Here is an 18,668-nt window from a genome sequence, read left to right as displayed (position 1 = left end):
TGGGAGTGCAGATATCTCTTTGAGTTAGTGGTTTTGTTTCCTTTGGGTATACTCCCGGAAGTGAAATTGCTGGTTTGTATGGTAGTTCTATCTTTTAATTTTTTGAGGAAGCTCCGTAACTGTTTTCCACAGTGGCTGCACCAATTTACATTCCCACCACCAGTGCATGAGGGTTCCCTTTTCTCCACATCCTTGCCAACATTCTTGTCTTTTTGATGATAGTTATTCTAACAGGTGTGAGGTGATATCTCTTTGTGGTTTTGATTTCCATTTCCCTGATGATTAGTGATGTTGAGTTCTTTTTCATGAATTTGTTGGCCATTTGTATATCGTCTTTGGAAAAATGTCTATACAAGTTCTTTGCCCATTTTAAAATTGGATTATTTGTGTTTTTTGCTAGGGTAAGTTTTTTCTTCGCTATGCAAATGGGGGGGAATTAATAAGAAAGGGCAGCCTTCCTTCCAGGATAACTAGAGACTTCAAATCCCTATTAACTATTACTTGGAGTAAAATGGTTCATAGTCCTTTTTTAAGGAAATGTTCAAGTTAAAACGGGAGTAGCCTTGCAAGTGCAGGCACATGGGACAAGAGTCTGCGGTGCAGAGCACACCTCTCAAAGCCTTGAGGTTTGAGGTGGAGCTGGAGAGGAGGGGTCAGCGGAATCCCAGCATGCGTGGGAGGCAGTAGAAAAGCTATCTACGTGTTGAACAGTTGTTTTTTGAGCCTTTGCTGAGGGCCAAAGCCTGGGCTTGGGGTTCTGGGGCAAAGATGTGAGTTAGAAAAGGAATATAATTTGGGATCCATAGCTCAGAAGCAGAATACAGCTTCTTTTTTGCTTTGTTTCAACGGTTGGATGAGGCCAGGGAAAAAAGGATAAACTCTCCAGACTGTCAGGAGTGACCAGAAGGTCCCCACCCTTCCTGCAGGGCGACACCATGGCAGCTGTGCATGTGGCTGGGTGTTCAGAGGCCAGGAAGGTGGGGGCCTGCGTGTCGGGGACGGCAGCCAGCACCCAGCCACATGAGGACAGAGGTGAAGGAGCCTCTCCCAGCCTGCGGGAGTCACGGGCCAGGATGGCAAAGCAGGTGGGGCGGCACTAAAGCGCAGAGGGAAGTTGAAGACTGCTGGGCCCTGGCTGGGTCAGTCAGAGACTCCCTGAGCCCTGCTTCTCTTCTGTCAGCTGAGCCAGACAACACCCAGCAGAGCCCTTTCTGACTCCTCGTGGGCTTCTTCATGAAAAAAGTAATACTCCTCCAAGGGAGTGATACTTAGCAGAGATTGGAATAGGTCGGGGACTGGCGGGGGGGTCAGTGCTAGGGCAGGGGGGCAGCAGTGGGAGGCCTAAAGGGGGGAGCTCCCCGAGGAACCAAAGAAAGCCAGTGGGCCTGGGAAGGGAACCAGTTAGAATACTGCGGCCGTCCTGTGAAGGAGGGAGCTGGTGTGGAAGGTAAGGCGGTCAGTGCTGTGGGTCTAGTGTTACTTAGCAGCAGTAGAGGGACCTGGAGTCAGTGGGACCTGGCGGTTCTGAATCCCAGCTCTGCCACTTACTTTCTTGGTGACTGGGAAAAGGGTGACCCTGTCCAGGCTTCTGTGTCAAATTAGGCTAATAATAGGGGTGTGGGAAGGTGATCGGAGGTAATACATATAAAGTGTTTGGTGTGCCTGCCATGTAGGAAGCCCATAAATGCCAACTATCATTTTCACCATTATCATTGTTATCATCATCATCATTATTATTAATAGCACTTAGAATTGGCTGAATATGGGGGTGAGGAAGAGGACCCCAGGTTTGTGGCTTGGGGAACTGCCATTCACAGAGATGACCTTTGAGGAGGGAAGGAGGTTGGTGGGGGTGGAGCATGAACTGAGGCGCCTGCAGCTCTGAGCTGAGGAGGGTCTGTGTTGTAGACAGAAGATGAGGGGAAGCCAAGGGAGCAGTGTGGTCCTGGATGGGAGGGCGAGGGAAGAGAGGGAACAGGAAATGACTGCGGCACTGGAAACACAGAAGGAAGGAGAGGAGGCAGGCAGCCAAGAGCCTGAGAGGGAGCCCAGGCATGAGCCTCCGAGGACAAGTGAGTGGTCAGCAGCATCACATGTTCCTCAGGGTCAGGCGAGATAGGGGCAGAAGGGCTTCTGCTGGATTTAGCGATGGGAGAAAATCGGCGACATCACTGAGGTGGCCTCTGGAGCGCAGTAGGCTCACGAAATGGAAACACTGGTGTAGATACATTTCGGAAGGCCAGCTATGTTGGGGTGCTAGTTGCGAGCAGTGGGGGACCACACACGATCAATAGTTATTTTTTAAATGGGACATTCTTGAGCACAGGCTTCCTCAGCTCTGTAAATGGCAACTCCATCCTTCAGGGTGCTCACACCATGGTGCAAACCTCCCGTGCCCCACACCCGATGTGCCGCCAAAGCCTCTGCCTTCAGACTGCAGCCCTGCTCGGAAGCAGGGCAGATGGGGCAGAGATGAGTTGCTAACTGTTGAAGTTGGGCAATGGATACCTGGGAGTTACTAAGACTTATATGGGTAGAAAAATTAAATATATGTTTAGTATTTATATTTATGTATTATATAATATACACATATTTACAGTGATTATATATCATGTATAATGTTGATGTAAATAACGTATACAAATAAGTGTATATTATGTAGATGACCCAGATATCTCCTGAATTTGACCACATCCCACCCGCCACTGCCACGTCCACTGTCATTTCCCACCTGGGTTTCCACAGGAGCCTCCTGACTAGTCATTCCGCCCCACCCTTGTCTGCACAGTCTGCTCTTCACACAGCAGCCAGTGTCGCTGCATCACACCTAGAGCTGGAGCAAAGCCCAGTCCTGCCCGTCCTCTGCTCAGCCACGCGAGTGCTTGCTATTGCTAAGACTTTGACACTCGCTGTCCCCTCTTCCTGGACGTTTCCCTCTGTTGTGTGAACAGCTTTCTCCCTGCTCCTCCCATTTCATCCAGGTCTTGGTTCTATCCTATCTCACCAGGTGGACTTCTCTGACCTCCTATCACAACATGGCAGCAGCCTCTACCTGCCCCTGACTGCTCCGTTGCCCTTCGCAGCGCTCACCGCCCCCTGCACACCCTGCATTCTCTTGTTTGTGCATCCTGTCCCCCCACTAGAAGTAATCTTGTTTTTTTCACCATGTGTCCCCAACACCCAGAACAGTGTCTGGCACCTAATGAAGGCCTCAGGAGATCCTTGTTGCATGAATGCATGGAGCTCCATTTCACAGAGGGGCAGCTGAGACTCTCCCTGAGTCACAACAGGGGAAGTCAAGGGGACAGCTGGGACTTGAAGCCAGGGTGGTTTGGACCCTGAAGTCCTTGCCCCGAGCCCCTGTAGAAGGCAGGGAGAATAGGATTCTGGGCATAGATGCAGGGAGGACCGCCGACACGGAGACGAGGGGACAAGGGAAGGAGGGAGCTGAGACAGGCACGACTGTGGACTCGGGCTTTGCCAAGCAGATGGTAAAGTAGCTTCTTCTCCTGGAAGAGAGGGAAGCTGGCTGAGGAGTCTGCAGGAGCGGTCCATCTACCCACAGGGCATCCATGTCTCTTCAGCTTCAGAGCTGGGCTGGCGGCCCACCCTCTCCCATCTCCTCCCCCTCTGATCCCCCTATCCCCACCTCCAGGCAGGTCAGGCAAGGTAAAGACCCCCAAGAATGGAACGTCTTCTTCTCTCTTCAGAAACACAGGATCTGATTGGCCCAAGGAGGTCCAACCCATGAGAGGAATAGTACAGGACCTCCTGTGTCCCAGGCCCCTACAAAGGCCCACCTCCTCTCCTGAGACAGCTGATCCCAGGGAGCAGTTAGACCTGAGATGAAGGGTCCTGGGCTCGTGCCTCCCAGATGTGCTGCTGGCCCTTCCCAACCCCAGTCTTGATCAGCTCCCTCCTACCTCACGGACCAGGCGTCAATTCCATGTTCTGTTGCTTTATTTTTTTTAATTAAATTTGTCTTTGTCCCCCAGTGGGAAATGAATGTATGCTCATTATTCATAGAAAATGTGGGAAGACAGGGATTAGAAGAAAAAGAAGACAATGAATGAGAAACTGCTTTTCTAGTGAGGTGACTCCTTCTGGCCTAGGCCCCTCTGGTCCGCCAGAGGCCATCAGCTTGGGTCTATAGGGGTTGCCACAGCCAGCTCGGCCCTTCCCACCTTCGTGGGTTTCAGGAAGAGCCCTTGGGCCCCACGCTTGTCCAAGTGATGCAGAGAGCGGAGCTGATGAGAGTTGCTATATTTACTTGTGGCGTCTGCGTCACTGGCGACCACACAGCGGCATCTGCCCAGGCAGCACGTGGGCTGGGGGTGTTTCTGAACAACGCTTTGAGAGAATCACTTTCCACAAGAGAAGGCACGCAGGAGGGGAAGGGAGAGAGCGCAACAGAAAGTGAGGTCGTAAGTAGAAAACCGCTTCTGGGATTTCAAATGGCTTCGTCATGGGGCCCTCCCTTGCTGCTGAGAAATCAGTTGATCTGGGAAAGTTTGTTGCAAACCCTGTGCTCTGTTGCTTTTGGGTGGAGCTGAGAAATGAGTGAAGATAATGAGGCTTTGTGACTTTTATTTTTCAGGGTAGGAGTGGGCAACGTGTGTGGGAGGGGTGATACAGCCACCAGTTCTGACACCGGCTTGGACCTCTGGAAAGGCTGGGTGCCTGGCCTGTGTGTCCCAGGCCAGGCTGCCCCATCTGGACATGGTCAGCCTAGACTCGTCTGGGTCTTTTAAGACTCCCTTAGAGGGGAGTCAGCTCAAGGGAGGAGCAGGATTTGAGTTTGTTCAAACTGACCAGGTAAATTAAGATCATAAGCAGAAGGCACTGCCCCGTTGATCGTAATGAAAAAGCGATAAGCTGATGCATTCGATAAACCCCAGCCTTCAAGCTGCTCGGTCACAAGGAAGCAAGATGCAGGCCCTTGTCCTCCTGGGTCCTGAGCAGTTCAGACGACCAGCCTCAGAGAAACCCCTGAGGTGACTCGGAGTGTTTTCTGACACCTCATCTGAGTGGCAAACAGAGGTGTTTGGCGCCAAGTTCACTGGAAACCTGAGTGTGTGTCTCACTTCTCACTTGAGCCCCAGCCCCTCTTCCGGTGAAACCTCCTAGGCCTGGGGTTCCTGGTGTGCCAAGAGGCTCCCCACCCTGGGCCCCATGACCAGCATCTCCCTCCCACTCACCAAGCCTTCTGTCTCTTCCTGACGCCCCTTCTCCCTGGGCCCTGTTTGGGGTTTGCCTTGTGCATGAAAGAAGTGAGACCACATGGCTAGAGAAGACTTCCAGCATATACCCGGAGGGTCAGTCCCCAGGTGGTGATGTTCCCAGCCTCAAGAGCTGACACATACCTTTTTTTTCCTCTCTCTTCCTTATCTCTCATTCCTGACTGGCCCCCTTTCCCACTGCCAGCAACAGCGGCTTGGTTCTGTGGCTCTGTGAGGTCTGCCATCCCTGGAAGGCCCCCAGCCCCCCTGGCTCACTGCACACGCCCTCGTGACCACAGGCTCCTCTCTGGGGACAGCTCGGGTGAGGCGGAGGCGCAGGCAAGGAGCTGCGGGTGGCTGAGGATGTGGTGCGCTGCAGACCCCTAGTGGTGGGGTCCAGGTGGCACTGTCGGCACTGTGCCCCCAGCAGCAGGGCCCTCCTGACTATGGCTTGGGCAATCCTAAGGGGTCCTCGCCCAGGCCAACCTCAATTCCAGTCTTTGTTCTTGAGAAATTCACAGGGAATTTCACCGGAAGCCTTTCCATCTTCCTTTTGGACAGACAGGCCAATGCCCTGCTTGGGCAGAGAGAACATGGGTCAAAGGTGATGTTACCAGAGAATGGATAGCTAAGTTTTGTGTTAAAGAAGAAGAAAAATCAATCTTCCATAAATATTCTTCTGACCTTAAAATCCTCGAATCTCTGGATGGAGGAGGATAGCGGAGATCTCACTCCTACCCTCACCCCTGACATTTGAGCTACCCACCCTCCCAGGGTAGAGCACCCTTTTCCAGACCCCCACTGTTTAAAGACTTCTTTCTGCTGCTAAACTTTGAGTGCATGTGGTGTCTTGGTCACCACTAGCCCAGGCAGCTGGTGCAGGGCAGGCCTCAGGCAGTACTCAGCAAATGTAGTGGGACTTAACAGGTTCTGAGACCATCACTTCCCACGCTGGACAGCGCATGGGACACTCAGCTCCTGTGCCTCCTCCCAGGTCTTCCCTCCCTGGGCTGAGCATCCCCAGATCCCTGCACAGTTGACTGTGGCTTCTTCCCTCACATCTGCCTGGCTGGAAATGAGGGGTTCACTCCATTTGAGAGTGGTCCCTGGAGCAGTCTGCTGCAGTCATCTGCACCCTGGACAGGTCCTGCCATGACCTCTGCTGCCTGAATCACACACGGCATGAGCTCTCACTGCTCCTGAGTGGCTGCCTCCACTGACTTGTGAGCATTGCTATAGGTGTTCCCACAGGGCTCTGGGCTCCCCCAGGGAGGGTGCCTGCCGCCCACTCAGCATTTGAGGCTGGTCTCTGCTGACCCGCCACCCGAATATTCACAGTGTAAACCGTGGCTGATGGGTGTGCCCGTTAGCTGTGGCTTGCTGAGACTTGCTGCTTTCTGCCCTCCACGTGCTGGCCTTGACTGAAGGAGAAGCAAAAACACCTGCTTGGAAAGGAACAGTCTGATCAGGGCCCTGTGACCTTGGCTCTCCACCGCAGTCACTCCACGGTCCAGGGGCCGCAAGTCATTGGTGCGTCTTTGTTCACAGAGGTGGCGAGTGTGCACTCTCTTGTGATGAGAGGTGTCCAGACATTGAATGGGCTGTACCTAGAGAGCGAGTAGTGAGCTCCCCGTCAGGGGAGGTGCCCACACAGGCTGGTGACAGTATTACAAAGGTCGTGCATTCAGGCCAGATGGCATTTGGACAGAGGGAGGCAAGGTGGTTAAGTGTGTGAGCTTTGGAGTTGGAGTGAGTTTGGGGTTCAAATCCCGGCTTTGCTCCATACCAGCTGTGGGACCTTGGGCAAGCCACCTTCTCTTTCCTGAGCTTCATATGGGCGACACCAGCAGGTGTGTGGGTGGTGCCAGACATAGGCTGGCCACTCCTCCAGGGCTGTGTTCATGAGACCACTTCTGAGGTCTCTACGTGCTCCAGACACCTCCCTTGATCCCCGACACCCTGGCCCATGCTTCTTCCACCTCCCTGCAGGTGGTGGTGGGGAACTCCTCCTGGCCAGGTCCCCTCTCCCCAGGCACTGACTTGCTTTTTTTCAGCCCAGGTCTTGTACTTCACTCCCCCTCCACTCCATCCTAGGCCCCCCTCCGACTGCCCTGCCTCCCAAACACTCCTCAGAGTCTTCAGAACACAGGCCCGCGTCCCCAAAGGCCAACATAAAAGGCAAACACCATCAGGTCTCTTGTCACCATCTTTATTTCTGGCTTCCAGCTTGACAAAGTCAATGAAACAACTTATCCAATGACCCCTCCCCACAATCCACACCATATGCAGTGTTCTAGCCTGCTCTCCTATATATTATTAACTCTTTGATAACATATTTTAATACTTAACTTTAAATACAAGGGAAAACAATAAATTACTTGGCTGAGGGCTGACTGCTGGCCGTCAGACAAGAGTGGCTACTCTGGCCCTCTGACCTGTCCCCTGCCTCGGCCCCAGGACCCCAGTGAGGTAGCAGAAGTTTGCACACAGTACTTATTGCCAGGGATTCCTAATGCTCGCTGCTTTAGTGCTGGAGCCCCAAGTTTCCAGGCCCTTGGCTCCAAGTTCTGGCAGTAACAGTCCCTCCCTATCCCCAGTACAGACAAAAACACTTGTTTAAATAACACACAATAATAAATAAGGCCAAGAAGAAATGTGCCTGGGCTGCTGTCTGCCTCAGTTGCCCCGGTGTAAAGCAGGTGGCTCTTCCACTGGCTGTCTGACGAGGGTGGCACCCGTTGTAACGCTAGTTTGTTCTGAGGAGGGGGAGGTCACGTGGGGCAATGTCCATCCTTGTCCACCCAGCTCGGAGCCCCAGATGGAGGAGGCCCACCAGCCTGAGCCCCGGGCACCAAGGCACAGGGCAGGTGGGACTGGCTGGGCTCAAGGCAGGCAGCACAGGCTCAGGTCTAAGCTAAGGAAACCTTACCCCCCTCCCTAACCCTCCTCCAGTCTCCCCAAGAAATTTCTGACATTTGAAAGAAAAATAAATCTGCAACTTAGATGGTCAGGGTCTGCCTCTGCAAATAATAATGCTAGCTCTTCATGCTTCAGCTGAATTTTCCATAGTGAAAAATGCTCCTTGAATGTTTGAGCAGGTCTTTTAAGAAGTGGGCCACTTCAATTTTGGTGTCTCGGATGTGCTCGCTGGAAACCTGCTGCAGGGCAAAGAGGCCAGCATGTTAGTGGAACGCCAGAACCAGGACGATCAGCATCTACCAGGGGCTTTCCAGGGACCGGCTGGTTCAATCCCCACAAAACCCCCCATGAGGTGAGTACTGTTATTACCCACATTTTACAGATGTGGAACTGAAACTCAGGTAGGAGTCAGGAGCCCTCAGGCCACGACTTGGAAATCCCAAAGGCACGTCCCTGCTTCCACAGTGGGCCCACCCCTTTGTGGACACATGCCTCAGATGCTCAGCCAGCTTCCCCTGAAGCTCCCAGGGTGAGCCCAGGCCTGGCAGAAGTGGGTGCAGGGTCGGGGTGGGCAGGGGGGCCTTACCCCAGCTGAGGGCTTGTGAAGACAGAGTGCGCTCAGCATCCTCTGGGTCCTTTGGATGGCACTGCAGTTGGAGACGTTGATCAGGGCTTCCAGGGCTGAACAGTACTGTGGGGACGAAAACGCCGGGGGGTCAGGCAGCACATTCAGTGAGTCTGCAGGAGGGAGGGGGCTGGGAGGCCTGGTGGAGGTGGGTCTGGGTGGTGGGGAGCCCAGATGATGAGGGGTAGAGATTGGCTCTTGAAGCCTGCCTGGAACCGCCAGCCGTGTGAGCAAGGCTCAGAAAAGACAAGCAGAGGGCTGCAGCCTCAGCCACCTCCCCCCAGTGCCCAGGGGTCCTCACCATGTTGGCTGTCAGGTTGACACTCCACACCATGCTGCCATTGCACAGAGGTGCCTGAGGGAGCAGAGGACAGTGAGCTGAGTGCTGGCAGGGTCCCAGACCTGCCCAGCCAGCCCAGGCCAAGTCTCTACAGGGATCAGGCCCCACAGGCATCCCCATATAGCAGGGGCAGGCCTGGGACCTTCAGTGTTCCTGAGCTTCAGTTCCTGCTCTGCACAGCAGGGGAGACCCGTTGTACAGGGTCTTGGAGCTGAGAGAGAAAAACTGAGTAACACAGCCAGTAAGGGACAAGCCTTGTGCAAAGCTTGCCGTAGCCAGGGCCTGGCCAGCAGGCACTCACCTTCTGGTTCTGGGTGATATTGACCAGCTCTTCAATGAGCTCCTTGAGGGCTGTAGAGGGAGGCACAGGGCCCAGGGAGGCGAGGCCACCAAAGCAGGTGAGAGCAATGACCACAGTCAACCAGAGCGCCATGGAGCCTAGAGCCACAGGAAGAGTGAGAAGCAGACGCATAGGCTGGCCTAAGCTGAGTATCTTGTGGCCTTGGCCTCTTGTGGCAGCTTTTATAGGCCCAAGTGGTGATGCCTCACACCCTGGTCTCCGCTTTGTCGGACACTATCTACAAACCACATCTTTACTCATCTTGATTTTACTTTGTGGAAAATCCAGCGTCACATAAAGGAAAGAATTTGATTTCTTATAGACTTATTACTGAGAGGGTTCTGGGGCCGTTTCCAAGATCTGGAGGAGCTTCCTGGTGGGGTAGGTGAGAGGGCCCTGAGGGCAGCCTGGTGTCAACCGTGCCAGCTGGAAATCCAGCACTTTTGCCCATGGTCCACCCTAGGTGCCCACCCAGCTCCTGTCCTCAGATCCCTTTAGGTCACCAGAAATGCTGGGCAGACAGTGCTGTGACCACAGTCTATCAGATGTGGGAATCTGGGGGTTTTATTTTTTTCAATGAACTGGTGTGTTACATTACCAAAACAATACTTGCTCTGGGTACAAAATTCAAACAGGATAAAAGGAGAAGAGTGAAGTTCACTTCTTTTGGCCCACCTGATTCCCTGTTGGCCCCGCAGATTCCCAGGTCTCTATTGAAAGATCCAATCAGACTCAGGGATCCTCCTGGGATCTTTCCTTTGAGAAGTTGTTTTGCTGATAACTCTCAGCACGCGCAGCCTGGACACTGGGTGCCCCACCCAGCCTTCAGTGTGGGTCCGTCCTGCTGGGAGACCCTCAGTGGGTGGGGCCGGCAAGAGGTGGACCCAGCCTTAGCCCTGGAGACTAACTGTTCCCACTGCCACTTGAGACCTGGGGCGACCACCTCTGCCCTCCGAGGCCTCAAGTTTCCCTTGCAGATTGAAGGCTGTGGAGTGTGACTCCTGGGCCTGCCCCCACTCCAGGGTCCCCTGTGGGCAGCCCGCCCCCTGCAGGGACACTGGCATGTAGCCATTTCCCCGCTTTTCCAGAAGTCCTCCAGAAACCCATGCAACTGAGGCCACAGCATTTGCCTCTTGGGTGCTGATGTCAAGTCTCCCTCACCCACTTCCTCCCCTAAGCCAGTGCCTCCCCCTCTCGGCCCTCTCTGTCTGCTCAGGCTACCTCTCTGTCCAATGACAATGGGGCTCAGCCTCCTCACAAGGGTCCTCCAGGGGACGCTGGGGCTGTCGCCCCTGCTTAGAAGCCTGCCGGCCTTGCCCACCCTCTCCTCTCACTGGTAACGTGATTCCCACCCTGTCTTCTCTCCCAGCCCCAAGTTTCCCAGCACAATTGCAGGCCCTAACGCTTGGAAGCCGGGCCCTGCCCCTAGTGGCTCCCCAGTGCCCGGAGCGCCGCCGCCTGCTTCTGTGACCTCAGTTTCCTTATCTGCAGAATAGGGTCAGTAGCATCTCCCGTGGGGGTCCCTGTGTTGGTGGAAGGAGTGGGGAACCACCGTGGGCTGCGTCAAGATGAGTGGAACGCCCCCCTCCACCTCTAGGACCAGCAAAACCAAGCGGGGAGCGGTGGGCAGGTGCGCCCCCGCGCGTGGGAGAAGGCCCGAGGTTGTGGCGATGCCCTGGAGATAGGCGCCGCCTTATGTAATGGGAGATGGGGCTGATAAACGGGATCCGCGCGGGCCAGGCTCACTCTGTGGCCGAAGGCTTCGGCCGGGGAGGGAGGGAGGGAGGGGTAGGAGTGCAGACCCGCTTCTCGGAGAAGCGCCCACGCCCGCCCCCGGGCCTGGGTCTGTGTGGGTCAGAGGCCGGGCGAGGGAGCTGCAAGGGCGGGAGCGAGCGGTCCGAGCGCCCGGCAGGGCCAGGGCGCGTGTGCGCACAAGCGAGGGGATGTCGCGTTCGTCCCCCCCGGGGCCGGGGATCCTGCGGCGACACGGCAGAGCTGCCCACCCCTCTTCCTGCGCTGTGCTCTGGACACCCGCTCTGGCCCTCAGCCCCGAACGAGCCCCCGCTGGCTAGTCAGCTGGACCATGATGCTTTTTTTTTTTTTTTTTTTTTTTTCATCGAGGCTTGGTTCACATCCCGGATCATTGCAATCAACACAAGTACAAAAGTGCTGCTCCGGGCACTTGACACACGTGGCTTGCATCTCTCCACCAGCCACGGCGTTGGGCCGCCCCATCCGGGTCTTGCAGGTGCAGAACCGGGCACTCGGGGCGTATAGGAGCCTTCCCCGATGCGAGGCCAGGGAAGGGCGGGCTCGCGGGCCTCACCGCCTGGGTCTCAGCACAGATTGGACAGCTGGGGTTGGGACCGCCCTTCATTGGGGCCAGCCCGCCCTGCGCGAAGTTTTGGAAAACTTCCTTTTCCAATATTTTTCCGACTTTGGCTCTCCGTTGGAAAGAAGAGATACCCAATCAGTAGGAGTGTCAGGCAAGTTGTTTTAATAATGTAAAATTCCTAAGTAAATTTTCATTTTTATGGAAGTTATACGTGCATGTAATTTTTAAAAAATCAAATAATTCGAGGAGGTTTATTAAGAAAAACATCACTTTTGAGAATTCCTCCATTGGTCTTCACGTCTTGTGAGTGAGGCACTGACTTCCCTACTTTGTTCCCTACAGTCTTTTTCGACATGTTTGCATAGCAAGCAACCTTGGAAGAGACAGCATCTTCCTCTGAAGAAAAAAGGCAGGCAGACTTACTGTCCATTATTAGCAATTCAGGCTGTCTCAGCTCAGGCTTCTTCTCCTGTACTTACACTGTGTGTACAGGTACCATCTGGCTCTCTTGGCACCACTCTGTGAGAACTGGGGTTCAGGGAACCAAATAAAAGATAATACTACTAGTGCTGTGTCTAACAATCTGTTCTTTGTCTCTGATGCAGGAGTCTTGTGTCTTCTGCCAGCCTCCGTGAAACTGTGGCAAGCTGACTGGTTAGCATGCAAGTGGGATAAAATCTCAGAGCCTTCAGTTGTTGACAGGCAGCTCCCCACCTCTACCCCCTTGGCCTCTTCTCCAGAGGAACCACGACCTTAACTGCTTCTTTTGGTATTTACCTCCTCCATGTTTCTGGATTTCTCGATTTTCAAATGTAGGCAGTATCTGTGGTTTACGATGAATATTTAATTCTTCTCCTCCTTGCTGTCCTTCTTCCACTGCATCTTTCCTTTTTTCTCATTCTACCAATATGCGTAGATCATAATTTGCGTTGGCCAAAAGCTTTGTTTACTGTTTACATAATTACGCTAATATATTCTCAGCTGAAACATATAGTTAACTAAGACTAATTTTCCCTCAAAACTTTTTTCCTAATAATTGTCTTATTTTTTCCATTTGCTTAATTTTTCTATGTTCCTCTGTGATTTAATCCTAAATTCTCAGCCACTTACATGAATGTCCTTTTTACAGATTTGGGTAAATCAGTTATTTTCACAATTTCATCTTCCCAAGAAAATCTCCCCTGGAGCCTGTTGACCTGCTCGGACATGGACAGCTGCCATCTGACAACTTCTGTACAGCTGTCATGCTGAGGACTCCTGTCATCCTGCCATGGGAATTCCCTTCTCTTCTTTCCTATGTGGCTCTCCTATTCCTTGCATCCCAGGTCTTCCTCTTTCTTGTGGGTAACACATCCAAATAAACACAGAATTTCAGGCAGGAAATAATTTTCCTTCAGAATTTTGAATACCTGTGCTATTGCCTCCTATCTTCCAGTATCTTCAGAAGTCCAAAGGCATTTTGTATCCAGATCTTTTCTAACTCTCTGGAAATCTGTAGGAAAATTTCTTGGTTCCCATGCCCCAAATTTTACAGTGATGTTTCTTGGTGTAGCTTTGTTTTCATCTATGATGCCAGACACAGTGGGCTCTTTCAAACAAACATGTCACTAAGTTCTGGGAAATTTTCTTTCTTTAAAAAACTTTTTTATTGAAATATAGCTGATTTACCATATTGTGTTAGTTTCAGATGTACAGCAAAGTGATTTGGTTGTATATGTAATCTTAAAAAAAAATTCTTTTCCTTATAAGTTATTTAAAGATATTGAATATAGTTCCCTGTGCTCTACAGTAAATCCTTGTTGTTTATCTAGTTTATATATGGTAGTGTGTATCTGTTAATTCCATACTCCTAATTTATCCCTCTCCCTCCTTTCCCTTTGGTAACCATAAGTTGGTTTTCTATGTCTGTGAGTCTGTTCCTGTTTTGTAAATAAGTTAATTTGTACTGTTTTTTAGATTCCACATTTAAGTGATGTCATAATATTTGTCTTTCTCTGACTTACTTCACTTAGTATGATAATCTCTAGGTCCATCCATGTTCTGCAAATGGCATTATTTCATCCTTTTTTATGGCTGAGTAGTATTCCATTGTATATATACACCACATCTTCTTTATCCATTCATCTGTCCATGGACAGTTCAGTTGCTTCCATGTCTTAGCTATTGTAAGTAGTGCTGCTATGAACATTGGGGTGCATGTATCTTTTCAAATTAGCTTTCGTCTTTTCTGGATATATGCCCAGGATTGGGATTGCTGGATCATATGATAACTCTATTTTTAGTTTTCCATAGTGGCTGCGCCAGTTTACATTCCCATCAGCAGTGTAGGAGGGTTCCCTTTTCTCCACACCCTCCCCAGCATTTATTATTTGTAGACTTTTTGATGATGGCCATTCTGATTAAAAAAATTTTTTTAAACCTCTGTTCCTATTTTATTTAAAAAATTATTGTAAAGCCATTCCTTTTTTAAAAAAATAGATTTTTTTTTAGATTCATAGCAAAATTGAGTAGAAAGTACAGAGAGTTTCCATATACTCCCTAACCCCACATATACATAATCAACATCCCCCAACAGAGTGGTGCAATTGATGAGCCTACAGGAACACATCAGTATCACCCAGAGTCCATAGTTTACCTTAGGGTTCATTCTTCGTGTTGTACGTTCTATGGGTTTTAACAAATGTGTAATGTCATATATCCATTGCCATATGTGTGTGTGTGTGTGTGTGTGTGTGTGTGTGTGTGTGTGTGTGTGTGTATAGAGAGAGAGAGAGAGTAGTTTCATTGCACTAAAAAATCCTCTGTGCTCCACCTATTATTCACCCTATCTTCACTCCTAACCTGTGGCTACCACTGATCTTTTTACTTTTTCCATAGTTGTGCGTTTTCCAGAATCATACAGTTGGAATCATACATTATGTAACCTTTTCAGATTGGCTTTTTTCACTTAGTAATATGCATTTATGTTTCTTCCATGTCTTTTCATGGCTTGACAGCTCATTTCTTTTTAGCATGGAATAATATTCTGTTGTCTGGGTGTACCAAGTTTATTTATCCACTTATCTACAGAAGGCTATCTTGGTTGCATCAAGTTTTGGCAGTTATGAGTAAAACTGCTATAGACATCCATGTGCAAATTTTTGTGTGGACGTAAGTTTTCAATTTGCATAAGTACCAAAGGATGCAAACACTGGATCATATGGTAAGAGTATGTTTAATTTTGTAGGAAACTGTCAAAGTGTCTTCCAAAGTGACTGTACCATTTTGCATTCCCACCGGCAGTGAATGAGAGTTCCTGTTGCTTCACATCTTCGTGAGAATTTGGTGTTGTCAGTGTTTTGGATTTTGACCAAATGGGTATGTAATGGTATCTCACTGTTGTTTTAATTTACATTTTCCTGATGATATATGGTGTGGAGTAGCTTTTCATACGCTTACTTGCCGTCTGTGTATTTTCTTGGGTGAGGTGTCTGTTAAGGTCTTTGACCTCTTTTTAAAATTGGGCTGTTCGGGCTTCCCTGGTGGCACAGTGGTTGAGAGTCCGCCTGCCGATGCAGGGGACACGGGTTCGTGCCCCGGTCTGGGAAGATCCCACATGCCGCGGAGCGGCTGGGCCCGTGAGCCATGGCCACTGAGCCTGCGCGTCCAGAGCCTGTGCTCCGCAACGGGAGAGGCCACAACAGTGAGAGGCCCGCGTATCGCAAAAAAAAAAAAAAAAAAAAAAAAAAAAAAAAAAATTGGGCTGTTCATTTGCTTATTGTTGAGTTTTAAGTATATATCGGATAACAGTCCTTTATCTGATGTCTTTTACAGATATTTTCTCCCAGTCTCTGGCTTGTCTTCATTCTCTTGAGAGTATTTTTTGCAAAGAAGAAATTTTTTATTTTAATGAAATCCAGTTTATCAATTATTTCTTTCATGGATCATGCCTCTGCATGCCTCTGGTGTTGCATGTAAAAAGTCATCACCAAACCCAAAGTCATCTACATTTTCTCCTATGCTATCTTCTAGAAGTTTTATAGATTTGTGTTTTACATTCAGGTCTGTGATTCATATATATATATATATAAAATTTTATTTTTTATTTTTTAAAATTTTATTTATTTTTGGTCGTGTTGGGTCTTCGTTGCTGCGTGCGGGCTTTCTCTAGTTGCGGAGAGCGGGGTCTACTCTTGTTGTGGAGCACGGGCCCTAGGCGCATGGGCCCTAGGCGCATGGGCTTAAGTAGTTGTGGCACGTGGGCTCAGTAGTTGTGGCTCATGGGCTCTAGAGCACAGGCTCAGTAGTTGTGGTGCACAGGCTTAGTTGCTCCGCCATGGCATGTGGGATCTTCCCAGACCAGGGATTGAACCCATGTCCCCTGCGTTGGCAGGCAGATTCTTAACCACTGTGCCACCAGGGAAGCCCTATTTATTTATTTTTTGCCAGCGGGTGTCCAGTTCCTGCGTTTTTTGTTGAAAAGATTATCTTTGTTCCATTGTATTCCCTTTGCTCCTCTGCCAAAGATCAGTTGACTATATTTATATGGGTCTATTTATGGGCTCTCTGTTCTATTCCATTGATCTATTTGTCTATTCTTTTACTAATACCACACTGTCCTGATTATTGTAGCCTTATAATAAGTCCTGATGTTGGGTAGTGTCAGTCCACCAACTTTGTTCTTCTTCAATATTCTGGATCTTTTGCCTCTCCATATAAATTTTATAATCTTGTTAATATCTTCAAAATAACTTGTTGGAATATTGATTGGGATTGCTTGAATCCATAGACCAAGTTGGGAAGAACTGACATGTTGACAGTATTGATTCTTCCTATCCATGAACATGGATTATCTCTCTGTTTGCTTAGTTCTTTGATTTCTCTCATCAGAATTTTGTAGTTTTCCTCATATAGATCTCATATGTATTTTGTTAGATTTATACCTAAGTATTTCATTTTGGGGGTACTACTGTAAACAGTATTTCAAATTCCACTTGTTCATTGCTGGTATATAGGAAAGTGATTGACTTTTGTGTATGAAACTTATATCCTGCAACCCTGCTATAATCACTTATTAGTTTCAGGAGTTTCTGTTGATCCTTTTGGATTTTATACTTAGGCTCTCATGTCATCAACAAGGCTTTCTTTCTTTCTTCCTAATCTGTATTCTTTTTATTTCCTTTTCTTGTCTTGTTGCATTAGCTAGGACTTCTAGTATGACATTGAAAAGCAGTGGTGATTGGAGATATCCTTGCCTTGCTTCTGATCTTCGTGGGAAAGCTTCAAGTTTCTCACCATGATGTATGATGTTAACTATAGGTTTTTGTAGATATCCTTTATCAAATTGAGGAAGTTCCCCTCTATTCTTAGTTTACTGAGAGGTTTTATCATGAATGGGTGGTGGATTTTATAAAATGCTTTTTCTGTATCTATTAGTATGATCATGTGATTCTTCTTCTTTAGCCTGTTGATGTGATGGATTATATTAATTGATTTTTGAATATGAAGCAGCCTGGCATATCTGGGATAAATCCCACTAGGTGGTGCTGTATAATTCTTTGGTTCCTTTTTTGCATTCAGTTTGCTAATATTTTGTTGAGGATTTTTGCATTTTATCACAGATATTGATTGGTACTTTTTTTCTTGTAATATCTTTGTCTGTTTTGTTATTAGGGTAATGCTGGCCTCATAGGATGAGTTAGGAAGTATTTTCTCTAGTTCCATGTTCTGAAAGATATTGTAGATAATTTATTTAATTTCTTTCTTAAACATTTTGTCGAATTCCCCATGAATTCTGGGCCTGGTGCTTTCTATTTTGGAAGGTTATTATGTATTATTCAATTTCTTTGATAGATATAGGCCTATTCAGATTGCCTGTTTCTTCTTGTGTGAGTTTTGGCAGATTGTATCTTTCAAGGAATTGGTCCATTTTCATCTAGGTTATCAAATTTGTAGCCATAGGGTTGTTCCAATTTTAGTATATGTGCTGCCAAAGCGAGCACTATAGGGTTGTTCATATTGTTCCTTTATTATCCTTTTAATGTCCATAGGATCTATAGTGATGTCGCTCTTTCATTTATGTTATTAGTAATTTGAGTCCTCTCCTTTTCCTTAGTTCACCTGGCTAGAGGCTTATTGATGTTATTGATCTTTTCAAAGAACCAGCTTTTGATTTTGTTGATTTTCTCTATTGATTTCCTGTTTTCAATTTCATAGATTTCTGTTCTAATTCTTATTATTTCTTTTCTTCTGCTTACTTTGGATTTAATTTGCTCTTCTTTTTCTAATTTCCTAAGGTAGAAGCTTAGATGATTGATTTTAGATCTTTCTTCTTTTCTACTGTATGTTTTCATTGCTATAAATATTCCTCTAAGCACTGCTTTCACTACATCCCACAAAATTTGATGTTATGTTTTCATATCCATTTAGTTCAAAATATTGTTCAATTTCTCATGAGATTTCTTCTTTAACCCATAAGTTATTTAGACGTATTTTGTTTAATCTCCATATAGTTGGGGGAGGTGTTCCAGCTTTCTTTCTGTTATTGATTTCTAGTTTAATTTCCTTGTGGTAGGACAGCAGGCATTGGTGTCTTGGTGTTCTTCGTGAACTTTTTGTGCGAGCTTGAGAAGAATATACATTCTGCTGTTGTTGGATGAAGTAGTCTATAGATATTTATTATATCCAGTTGATTGATGGTACTGTTGAATTCAACTATGTCCTTACTGAAGTTCTGCTTGCTGAATCTTTCCATTTCTGATAGAGGGGTGTTGAAGTCTCCTAGCTATAATACTGGATTCATCTATTTCTTTTTGCAGTTCTATCAGTTTTTGCCCCATACATTTTGATCCTCTGTTGTTAGAGGCAAACGCATTAAGGATGGATATGTCTTCTTGGAGAATTGACTCTTT

The 18,668-nt window shown here is 48.4% G+C and overlaps 1 protein-coding gene across 1 annotated transcript; it reads right to left on the bottom strand.

The window, feature by feature from the left end:
* Positions 1-8,269: 8,269 nt before the first annotated feature.
* Positions 8,270-9,913, bottom strand: IL13 (interleukin 13; the record flags this gene model as incomplete). Its single annotated transcript, XM_079917982.1, has 4 exons — positions 9,405-9,913; positions 9,065-9,118; positions 8,725-8,829; positions 8,270-8,377 (listed from the first exon to the last, which is right to left on the bottom strand). Exons 1-4 carry the CDS (start codon positions 9,573-9,575, stop codon positions 8,270-8,272), a joined length of 438 nt encoding a protein of 145 aa, XP_079774108.1. The 5' UTR covers positions 9,576-9,913.
* Positions 9,914-18,668: the final 8,755 nt, after the last annotated feature.

This window comes from Stenella coeruleoalba (genome assembly GCF_951394435.1).
Source record: "Stenella coeruleoalba genome assembly, chromosome: 3".
Classification (NCBI taxonomy): domain Eukaryota; kingdom Metazoa; phylum Chordata; class Mammalia; order Artiodactyla; family Delphinidae; genus Stenella; species Stenella coeruleoalba.
This window is presented reverse-complemented; position numbering and strand designations above follow the sequence as displayed.